The sequence below is a fragment of the Saccopteryx leptura genome, chromosome 5 (assembly GCF_036850995.1).
Source record: "Saccopteryx leptura isolate mSacLep1 chromosome 5, mSacLep1_pri_phased_curated, whole genome shotgun sequence".
NCBI classification, from domain to species: Eukaryota; Metazoa; Chordata; class Mammalia; order Chiroptera; family Emballonuridae; genus Saccopteryx; species Saccopteryx leptura.
Window position 1 is genome coordinate 127606517 of NC_089507.1, and position 12552 is coordinate 127619068.

The 12552-nt window shown below is 35.9% G+C and overlaps 1 protein-coding gene across 8 annotated transcripts in view; it reads left to right on the plus strand.

Moving 5' to 3' along the window:
* The window catches only part of NEBL (nebulette), a 451526-nt gene that overhangs the window by 369125 nt on the left and 69849 nt on the right, over window positions 1-12552 (plus strand). For 6 of the 8 annotated variants that reach the window (XM_066384597.1, XM_066384603.1, XM_066384601.1 and 3 more), the window contains 2 exons: window positions 51-161; window positions 2441-2551. The exons of the other annotated variants lie outside the window; for them this stretch is intronic. In XM_066384597.1, the coding sequence (XP_066240694.1) occupies window positions 51-161; window positions 2441-2551 (222 nt within the window). The remainder of the gene's footprint in view (window positions 1-50; window positions 162-2440; window positions 2552-12552) is intronic. 8 annotated transcript variants of the gene reach the window in all.

Here is a 12552-nt window from a genome sequence, read left to right on the forward strand (position 1 = left end):
ACAGTCACTAGTACTTTGTTAGTTTAAAATTATGTGGTCTTATTTAACAGAGAGTTTATAGAGAGGATTTTGAGAAGGAGATTAAAGGAAGATCGTCACTGGATTTGGACAAGACTCCAGAATTTTTACATGTAAAGTACATCACCAACCTTCTGAAAGAGGTATGATCCAATATTTACTATTAAATATTGAAAAGAAAACTAAAAACTAAAGAAATAGTATTTACTTAATGATTCTTTACTAATTCAATGAGTTTCAAATATTAATCTATGACTCTTTCCCTAACTTTGACCTTTGCTAATAGAGTTTTTCATTTTCATATTAGAACCAGCTTTTTCTTAAACTTCCTCACGGCATTCTTAGGATATTTGATATCAGAAATAAGTTGCTTATGTGTGAAGGTCTGGATAAATGGTATATTATTTATAAGTAGTTTGTGTTCTAAGTAGGGGAAAAATAATATATTTTGCACGTAGAACACAGGAACTCATGTCCATTTTTTATTTATTCTCAGCAGGATTCTCCTCCCCCAAAATTAAGTGGTGAATTTGGCTCACAAGTAATGTATAAATTTACTGAGTATCGAGGTCCTCAAATCTAACAATTAAAATTACCATGCTCACCGTCCATCCTTTTACAAGTTTTATCTTTTATTTTTTAATGGCGACAAAGTAACTTGAAACTCTTCTAACTTTCTGTTTAAATAGATCCTCTTTATATTAAGGGAAAATATTATAGAACTCCATTTCATCCTGAGTTCTGAACTAAAAGAAGTATCTTAAATCAATGAAATAAATGAGTATAATCTACACAGAACCGCATTATCTTAAAAACCAGGTGCCAAATGGCCTTTATGATTTAACTGCTTTTATGCCTTTAATGTGATTCATGGTTATATATTGGGCTAAAGTAGGCATATGGAAGAGGTCTTTTGCTACCATATCTTGTGTTGCTTTCCTTCCTATAAAATATTTTGAAGTTGAAGGCTAATCAAGTAGCAACTTCCTATGCTTATTGACTTTCATTTAAAAAACATGTGCTCTTTATGTGAATTGTAAAAGAGGAATCTTTTTATCATTTACATACATATGACAGTGTGAGAACTAGTTTGAGATCCAGAAATGACTTTAATAAAATACCATTGCCTTTTTCTTTTATTCCCTTTTTTTTTGAGTGAATCTTTTTTTGATTTATTGGTACAGCATGTGTACAACAAGATAGGAAAAAGATCCAGAAGTCTATGATTACAAATCTTTTAATTAATTTATAGAGATGTCTAATTTTAAAAAGATACATTTAGTGACTTAATGAAATTGTAATTTCCCTTTCTAAGTGTTAAGTGTTAGCTTTAAACAGTCTTTGCATTTTTTACTTGATTATGATTTTTACATTTATGTTGCCATTTAGAGTGTTCAAAATATCACTTAATGCTTCATTTCATTTGATTTCTCCCAATTGTCCTTTTACATTGATGTAACAATATTTTTATTTTCATTTTGCTCATGTAGAATACAGGCTCAGTTACTTAATGTCTTCCTGAAGGTTGCATGACCAAATTATTAAAAGAACTCTGACTTTCCTCTGGGTCATTTGATACCAGAGCTCTTTCTAAAAGCACATGCAGGTGATTACAATGTCTTGTAAACTATTAGTTAAGCAGAGGGCAAGATAATTTGATTATATGAGACAAAGAGAAAATAACCATGAAATGAATCCTAAAATTAACTGAGACATGATTTCTTATTATTATTAGAAGTCTCATCTTTCATCTGTCAAATTAGTCATAAGTGCAACATAGACGAATTAGATTAAGATATTATTTTTATAATGTAATTAGTAAGAAAATAAGAAATTCATTAGGACACTCAAGCACATGTATTAGTTAAGACATTTGGATCTACTTGAAATGTAATATTAAAAAGGTGAAATTCACACTATATAATATCAACCTGTAGGAAATTATTTGGTTTTATGAATCATTGAATAAACCAGAAACCTATATTAAAAATTTGGCTAAACCTGTCTTTTTGATTTTGTAATTTTCCATTGTTTTTCAACTACATTCTTTTGGTGATTCATATTTTGTAGACAGTTTTCAAAGGAATACTTTAAATAATTAATAAGAAGCATGTATTCTTAAGACCATCCTTGCCATTTAAAGGGAAGGCATCTATTTTAAAATGTGACATTAATGTGATACCAAAATATATTGGAAGAAGAGATGAAAAGGAAAAGACTGATAATAAAGGGAAAAGACTGATAACATGTTTAAAAGAGAAAAGTTCTGTAGGATGTAAGGAACATGAATGCTTGGGAGTCCAGTTCATGCCTTTCCAGAAATAGTTTCTTTTTTCTGTGGTCTCTAGAAAAGAAGTAAAACAGTATATAAGCTTGAAGAGCTTCCTAGTAAATTTCAAATTGTAATATTCTTGTCTCATAGAAGGAATATAGAAAAGATTTGGAAAATGAAATAAAAGGGAAAGGAATGGATCTTAGTTCAGAAGTTCTTGATATTCAAAGAGCAAAACGGGCATCTGAAATGGCTAGTGAGGTGAGTACTGTTATATGTACAGTATTTAACAACTGAGAACGTATGAATTTTTAGCTGATTTTTTTTAACCTACAAATCTTTCTCAAAGATTTTGTCTCTTAATGGATACAAATATAATAGCTATATTTTTATTGATATATATAAATATATCTATAAACTTTTGTCAAAGTTTTTCATCTTTTAATAGATACAACTATAAGTAAATAGATATATTTATAAAAATTTTCTATTATATATATCCCACTGCTTTTGTGTGTAAGTTGATTATGAGTAGCTGTGTCATAGAAATCTTTCCCCAATGAATTAAAAAAAATGATACTTATTGTATGGCCAATGACCACCACCATCATGGCCATGCAGGTTCTCATTGGATTCGGGCAGATGGTAAAAAAACAGTGGTGCCAAAAAATGGTGCCATTCTGTTTATTAAAGTCTTGTATCCGCAGATGAGCAAACAGGCAGGGAAGATGGCTTCCCTTTCATTCAGAGCTCCCAAAGGCCTGATGCATTCTCTGGTTGGTCCTACCTGGAACCAAAGGTACCTACCAGCCTCAGAGGAGCTCCCAAAGCCCCTCAGCTCTGGTTCCACCTCAATACTCCTTCTCTTCCTACAAAACCCAGGATGGGAAAAAAATCCCTTCTCCAGCAAACATTAGTAATACAATGGCCCCTCCAAGCTGGCAGATAATTCGTAATTTGCAATCTGCCGCACTGAGGGCAAGCACCACAGCCTTTCACAGACTACACCAGTGGTTCTCAACCTTTTTGAAGTCGGGGTGCATTTAAAATCCTACAAATAATTGTAGGCGCACTTTATACATATTTCTGAGAAATATGTTATAATAATTAAGTAAAATATTAAAGAAAAAAATTTAAGTTCAAGCGTACTTTTATGGTAATTAAACAAAATAAATACAACAAAATTAAATTTATTTTGACATTAAAATACATTCTTATGTTACAGTTTTTTGAGTTATGCTTTTTAGAATTCATAAAAAAGAGTGGTTAAAAATAAAAAAAACAACAGTTATCTTTTTATATATATAGATACATTCTTAGTAAGATTTAGTAAATTCGGCAGGTCCCAGCGCGAACGTGTTGTTTTTTCATTCTTGTGTTTATGAGAAACATGAGCCTGGTGTGTCCTAGTGATTTCTTCAATGTTTGGGCATATATTTGAAAGGCACTCTCATTTCCTTGTCAATACATTGAAAAATTCCTTTCTTTTTACTCTTGTGTTGAGGGTAGAAAATCCTAATTCACATAAATAGGATGTTGGTTGAAAATTGTAAGAAAATGTTCAAAGCTTTTTTAGATATTGCCACATATTCTTCTTTTATAGAAATCCAAAAGGCTTCAAGAGACAATTCCCTATGTTTAATCATCAATCCATTAGTGGATATAGCTGCCAGTTCTTCTTCTGTTAATGTTAAACCAAAATCACTTGAAGATTCCATGAATGAGTTTCTAATCTAATCATATTGTTCAGTGTTAAGTGATGGAAAATACTATAAATTAAATTTTGCCTGTCAGCCTTCAAGTCCTATTTTATTTACACTTAACCTTTGCTCACTTCCAGAATCGAATTCTTCAATATCACGCTTCTTTTTGAGAAATCTATTCATTTTATTTGGGTGTATTTTTCTAAAAAAAAATATAATGATGTATTAATAATAAATATAATAATGATGTGTTAACAAAAAGAGCGGTATTTCCATAATGAAATGGTATAATAGAGTAACTATATTTATTTTTATATCTGGGCACATGCCATGGACCAGTGCAACTAGTAATTTCAGGTTCCGGGTGGGAATGGTGTGGAATTAAGAAAATACAGGGTCAGGAGGGCCCTGTAATTGCTGTTGGCAGGAACGAAGTGTGCCCCAAAACTGCATCTTGCTTTATTTATAGGGCAAAGTGAGGCCATTGGCAAATCTTAACTTTACACCAATCAAAGGATAGAAGAAACTTGCCTCTAGTCTTTCCAGGGAACACGGGGGGTAGTGTAAACAATCCAGCACCACAGCTTAACAGCCTTTTGCAACCTAATCAGGCAAGTGAGGTGGGCGATTGGGCAGACTGTCAGCTTACAGCCAATTCCCCACACCTCTGTCCCCCAAAAATCTAAACTCCAAAAACCCAGCTGGTTTTTTGGTCCCCAACAGGCACATATTTCTCTGGAATACCATAGGGTGCACCTGGAAATCTTCTAGGGTGTACCAGTGCATCCTGGTGCACACTTTGAGAACCACTGGACTACATACACATGGAGCTTCCCAGGCTAATGCAAAATATAAGTGAGCAAACCTAAAAAACATATTTTACAAACTTATTTGCCCAACACTCATTGTCTTCTTTTAATGTAATATCAGAAAAATGACCATTTCCTAATTTCAGAGACAAATCTATATTATAAATCAAAATAAGTTTATGAGATGTAACTTGATCTTGATCTTTTAAGCAAACAAAAGGCAGAAATTTGGAAGTTGTGTTATTGTGGTCTGTTGGTGACTGCAGTTTAATCTCATTTGCTCACAACCCAACTGACTCTCTTAATCCTTGCCAAGAATGCAGCATGAGTCTACTTAAATCTCTTTATAATATGAAAGTGGACACTGCTCCCTTTATATGAAATTTATACCAAAGAATGAAGTGCTTCCAAAGTGCTTTCAGTCTTTTAATTTTTGTTATTTCATCAGTTTGATATCAAATTATGGCACTGTGCTCTGAGGAAAATCTAGCTGAATTTAGCAGTGAAAAAATTCAAAAGCTTTATACCCATTTGTTAATAAACTGTGGCGATGATGATGATGATGATGATGATGGCAACTCTATTAGAATGCAGATGATAGAAAGCCAACTCAAACTGGGATAAGCAACAAAAGAAATGTTTTGGCTTATGATTAGAGAAGTGCAAAGATCAAGTGTCCTTCAGGTTGGAATTCAAATGATATCTCTTCCTCATTTCTCAGTTCTGTTATCTTCTCTGTTGCTTCACTCTCAGGAGGCTGTCTTTAAGTGGTGGCCTATCTTAAGGACAAGAAAACTCATATCTGTGGCCAGTAATCCTAGTGGGAAGTGAGCATTGTTTTCTTATAGTTATAATTTAGGTCCAAAGATTGAATCTCATCAGATCACCTTCTACCTTGTGCCCACACCTGACCCAATCATTGTCTGTGGTCAGGGAGTGTCATGTGCTGATGATTTACGATGGTTCTCCTGGTCACCCATTTTGTACAGGTAACTTCCTGGGTAGTTTAACAATGTTTTAAGTATAAAATATTCTAAGTTGTTATGTGTTTTAAAAAAATTACATCCATCTTTGACCATATTCGTGTTCTTTAAATTAAAGAAACCATTAAAATTATTTTAGCGGAATTGAAAATACATGTGGGGAGTAGGAAAATCAACCTACCCAAATTGTATGGATTGAGAGGAGTTAGAAGTAATTCCTAAAAATAAAATTATGGAACTTTTTTTCCAGAAGAAGGAGGAATGAATGGTAGTCAGGTAAACACAGCAAGATGTTCATTAGGATCTTTGGCTAATACTGTAATATTGTCATTACATATCCTACATTAGTAATTTTCTACAAAGTCTTCTATTATAGTGATATTCACAGGTAGATCTTGTAATCAATTATCAGTCATACTTGGAAAAAATCATCTTAAACTCTCAATGGCAGAGTCTAGGCAGATACAGTTGAATAGCAAGATGGTAGTAGGAACAGCAATAAGTAAGGTCTTAGTGTACAGATACCAGAGTAAAATACCAAAAGAAGCTATCACAGCGATCCTGTATGAAGGACCAGTGTCCCCATTGTGCAGATCATAAACCAGAAATGTTAAGAAACATTCCCAGCATCACATAGCTGTCAAGGCCTCAAAGTTAGTCTTCTTTCTATAACATCCACTCAAACCTGCCTCCCCATCCTCCAGACCCAAAGACAATTGTCAGTGAAAATTCCCACCTGAAAATTGCCTTTTTGCAGTGAAAACTTTAAGAGCTTTATATACTTGAGTGACATCACGGAAATGGCGCCGTGAGCAGCGCGTCCGACAGATCTCCCCAAAATCTCAACAAATTTATCAACTAGAAACAGAAAAATTTATCCTCGGAGCATTCCGGAGTTCCACACACACACTGAAAGCAAAAGGACTGTTGCTGAGGAGAGAGCACACCTGTGGTGAGTCAACCCACACGTGCAGCTGCCCGCCCACACTGGGGGACCGCAGCCTGGGCACTGGCAGCCGCCCCAGCATACCCTGAGAAAACGCGCGCGCGCCCCAAGCCGTGGTCCCGGACCACTGGCGTGCGGAGAAACCTCGTGCACGCCCCGTGCCGCGGTCCCCGTCCACTGGCGTGCGGAGAAACCCCGCGCGCGCCCCGTGCCGCGGTCCCCGTCCACTGGCGTGCGGAGAAACCCCGCGCGCGCCCCGTGCCGCGGTCCCCGGCCACTGGCGTGCCGAGAAACCGCGCCCGCGCACGTGCCCTGAGCCGTGGTCCGGGAGGAGCGCCAAGGCTGTCTTTCTTAGTCAGGAGATTCTCTCCGTGGGCGGGGCACCTCACCCAGCCATTCAAGCTAACAATCAAGCGCTGGGGGGAGGGGTGCGCAGCCAGCCTGAAATACTTTCTGGAGCACAGCTGCGGATCCAATCAATGAAATTAGCTTAACCCACGAAATCTACGCACCCGCGGGGCTCTAATTGATAAGATCTCTCCCAGTTCAGCGATCCAAAACAAGAGGCGTGATATTTTTCAGTGCCTTTCGCTAAAGGGGCGGGGGCAACTTTTGATTGACAGAGCCTCCATATTCAGGGATATACCTAACAAGAGGGACTTGGCAGATATTAAGATCCATAGAGCAAACAGCGACTAGTGCTTCTTCTTCCCAGCCAAAACAGGCTACCAAGTGTGGAAAGCCTGGCTTGAGTGGTCCAACTGAATGATAGGCGCTGAACAGTCACCTTGACAACAATTGACTCCCAGCCCCACCTGATTACGCTGGAGGCTCTGACTACCAGAGCCTTACCCAGAGCCTTGCGCTGAGTGAGGATAGAGTGGGGATTTCCCAGCTTTTTGAGCCTCTTACTCCCCAGTCAGAAGCAGTGGCAGCCTCATAGCTGGATCACCAGGCTGCTAATTCAGGAAGGGGAGACTAGGAAAGAGACTCCAGGAAAGCAAATTCTCTCATTGTTGGACTTTGCAAACACCAACAAGCCTTGACTACCAGCGAGACTAAAGCCAATTATATGACATTGCCATAGAATCCCATCAACTGCAAATTCCTACCTAAGAGTGACACAAGGGCAGAACCTGGGGTACAGAGTCACCGACCAGGAAGAGGGGGAGAAAAGAAAAAAGGAAGAAGTTAACCTCTCAAAATCAAGAAAAATCCACAGACTTTATAACTTGTTCCACTAATTCTTTGTTGTTGTTGTTTCTTTCTTCTATATTATTGCCTTTATTATTATTTCTATTTCTTCCACCTCAGTCCTTTTACTCTCTGCCCATCTTATGCTACCTTTTTCTTGAACTACACTACCCATGAGTGTTACATTTTATTTCTTTTCTTCATCCTAACTCTCCTTTAGGGTTACACTCCAAAACCCTTAACTCTCACTCTCTCCCCTTTTGTTTTTTTTTTTGTTCCTTTCCTTTTTTTCTTCCTTCGTTTCTCTCTTACTCTTATTTTTTCCTTTCTATTCATTTCTTCTTTTCTCCTTTTACTTTTCCTCCCATTTAAGCCTCAATCACGAACAAATTATTCAATTTGGGACTCAAGTTTTTGTGGGGTTTTTTCTGTTGTTGTTCTTTTTTTTTTTTCTTCTTCTGCTTTTGTTCTTGGTTTTCCTCTATTTGTTTGTTTTTGTGACATTTTGGGCACTTTTTACATTGCTTTTTAACTCACTAGCATTCCTCCCAACCCAAAGTCTCCATTGTATTTAGTCTTCGCTCCACTTAATACAACAGATTTTTACTTATTATTTTTATTTTTTTATTTTTTAATTATTGTTTTTTCTCTCCTTTTTTCTGTTTCCCTCTCATCCCTCTCATTATATCTCTTAGTCGACCATCACGTACAAGCAAATCATTTTATGCTTGTCTAAGATTTTCTCCCCCCCCTTTTTTTTTTTTTTTTGTATTTAGTAGATCCCTACTCCCTTTTTTGCCCCTTGAACTCTTCACCCCAAATTAGGCCCTCCATTATAGGCAGTTTTTGTTCCATTTAGCATAATATACTTCACAGGTCATCACGATATTTCTCTAAGGAGGTGAGGGGGGGGAAGAGAAGAAAGAAAAAAGGGGGAAATAATAAATTATTACTTTTTTTTTTTTTTTTGTGGAGTGTTTTCCTTTTTTCTTTCTTTTTTTTTTCTTTCTATTTTTTATTAATTCCAATTAACACTATCATCAAGACCACCTTCAGATGCCAATAAGAAAAAGGAAATCGAACATTATGGATACAAAAGACAGAGAGGTAACACAAATAGATGTGGAAAAATCTATGGAGAAAAGATTTAACATATTGGAAGCCTTGGAGCCAAATGACAGAGAATTTAAAATAGAAATCTTAAAAATACTCAGAGATATACAAGAAAACACAGAAAGGCAATTTAGGGAAATCAGAAAACAACTCAACGATCACAAAGAATATATTACCAAGGAAATTGAAACTATAAAAACAAATCAAACAGAAATGAAAAACTCAATTCAAGAGCTGAAAAACGAGGTAACAAGCTTAGCTAATAGAACAGCCCAGATAGAAGACAGGATCAGTGAAATAGAAGACAAGCAACTTGAGGCACAACAGAGAGAAGAAGGAAGAGACTCAAAAATAATAAAAAACGAGAAAGCCCTACAGGAATTGTCTGACTCCATCAGAAAGAATAACATAAGAATAATAGGTATATCAGAGGGAGAAGAGAAAGAAAATGGAATGGAGAATATACTCAAACAAATAATAGATGAGAACTTCCCAAGCCTATGGAAAGAATTAAAGCCTCAAATTCAAGAAGCAAACAGAAAACCAAGTTTTCTTAACCACAACAAACCCACTCCAAGGCACATCATAATGAAGATGACACAAACCAATGACAAAGAAAAAATTCTCAAGGCAGCCAGGGAAAAGAAGAATACAACATATAAAGGAAGGCCTATTAGATTATCATCAGATTTCTCAGCAGAAACTCTACAAGGTAGAAGAGAGTGGACCCCAATATTTAAAGCCCTGAAAGAGAGGAACTTTCAGCCAAGAATACTATACCCATCAAAGCTATCCTTCAAGTACGAAGGAGATATAAAAATATTCACAAATACAGAAAAGATGAGAGAATTTATCATCAGAAAGCCCCCACTCCAGGAAATACTAAAGGGGGTTTTCCAACCAGATTCAAAGAACAAAAGAAAACATAACCACAAGTAACAGCTCCACCAAGAAAACAATAAAACCAAACTTAAACTGTGACAACAAAAGAAAAAAAAAGGGGAGAAAGGATGAAGATTAATAGTAGCAAAGGACGATGAAGTGCAGAAATACTCACAAGAAAGGGTACTACAATGAATATGGTAGGTACCCTTTTCATTACTTAATGGTAACCACCCTTGAAAAAACCACCACAAAAACACTTGACTTAAAAAAGGTAGCAAGAGAGGAAAGAAGTATGGAACACAAACAAACAAAAACAAACGATAGAAAAACAAAAGAGAAGAATCAAACACGATACAAAACTAACAGAAAGCAATTTATAAAATGGCAATAGGGAACCCACAAGTGTCAATAATTACACTAAATGTAAATGGATTAAACTTACCAATAAAAAGACACAGAGTAGCAGAATGGATTAAAAAAGAAAATCCAACTATATGCTGCCTACAAGAAACTCATCTAAGCAACAAGGATAAAAACAAATTCAAAGTGAAAGGCTGGAAAACAATACTCCAAGCCAACAACACCCAAAAAAAAGCAGGTGTAGCAATACTCATATCTAATAATGCTGACTACAAGACAGAAAAAGTACTCAGAGACAAAAATGGTCATTTCATAATGATTAAGGGGACACTGAATCAAGAAGACATAACAATCCTTAATATATATGCACCAAACCAAGGAGCACCAAAATATATAAGACAGCTACTTATTGACCTTAAAACAAAAACTGACAAAAATACAATCATACTTGGAGACCTCAATACACCGCTGACGGCTCTAGATCAGTCATCGAAACAGAGAATCAATAAAGATATAGTGGCCTTAAATGAAATACTAGAACAACTGGATATGATAGACATCTACAGGACACTTCATCCCAAAGCGACAGAGTATACATTTTTCTCTAGTGTACATGGAACATTCTCAAGAATTGACCATATGTTGGGCCACAAAGACAATATCAGCAAATTAAAAAAAATTGAAATTGTGCCAAGCATATTTTCTGATCATAAAGCCTTGAAACTAGAATTCAACTGTAAAAAAAAGGAGGAAAACCCCACAAAATTGTGGAAACTAAACAACATACTTCTAAAAAATGAATGGGTCAAAGAAGAAATAAGCGCAGAGATCAAAAGATATATACAGACAAATGAAAATGAAAATACGACATATCAGAATCTCTGGGATGCAGCAAAAGCAGTAATAAGAGGAAAGTTCATATCACTTCAGGCCTATATGAACAAGCAAGAGAGAGCCGAAGTAAACCACTTAACTTCACACCTTAAGGAACTAGAAAAAGAAGAACAAAGACAACCCAAAACCAGCCGAAGAAAGGAGATAATAAAAATCAGAGCAGAAATAAATGAAATAGAGAACAGAAAAACTATAGAAAAAATCAATAAAACAAGGAGCTGGTTCTTTGAAAAGATCAACAAAATCGACAAACCCTTGGCAAGACTCACCAAGGAAAAAAGACACAGGACTCAAATAAATAAAATCCAAAATGAAAGAGGAGAGATCACCACAGACATCATAGATATACAAAGAATTATTGTAGAATACTATGAAAAACTATATGCCACCAAATACAACAATCTAGAAGAAATGGATAAATTCCTAGAACAATACAACCTTCCTAGACTGAGTCATGAAGAAGCAGAAAGCCTAAACAGACCAATCAGCAGGGAGGAAATAGAAAAAACTATTAAAAACCTCCCCAAAAATAAAAGTCCAGGCCCAGACGGTTATACTAGTGAATTCTATCAAACATTCAAAGAAGACTTGGTTCCTATTCTACTCAAAGTCTTCCAAATAATTGAAGAAGAAGCAATACTTCCAAACACATTTTATGAGGCCAACATAACCCTCATACCAAAACCTGGCAAGGAGGGCACAAAGAAAGAAAACTACAGACCAATATCTCTAATGAATACAGATGCTAAAATACTAAACAAAATACTGGCAAATCGAATACAACAACATATTAAAAAAATAATACATCATGATCAAGTGGGATTCATCCCAGAATCTCAAGGATGGTTCAACATACGTAAAACAGTTAACATAATACACCATATCAACAAAACAAAGAACAAAAACCACATGATCTTATCAATAGATGCAGAAAAGGCTTTCGATAAAATACAACACAATTTTATGTTTAAGACTCTCAACAAAATGGGTATAGAAGGAAAATATCTCAACATAATAAAGGCCATATATGATAAACCATCAGCCAACATCATATTAAATGGCGTAAAACTGAGGACTTTCCACCTTAAATCAGGAACACGACAGGGGTGTCCACTCTCTCCACTCTTATTTAACGTGGTGCTAGAAGTTCTGGCCAGAGCAATCAGACAAGACAAAGAAATAAAAGGCATCCATATCGGAAAAGAAGAAGTAAAGGTATTACTTTTTGCTGATGATATGATCCTATACATCGAAAACCCAAAGAACTCCACAAAAAGATTACTAGAAACAATAAACCAATACAGTAAGGTCGCAGGATACAAAATTAACATACAGAAGTCCATAGCCTTTCTATATGCCAACAATGAAATATTAG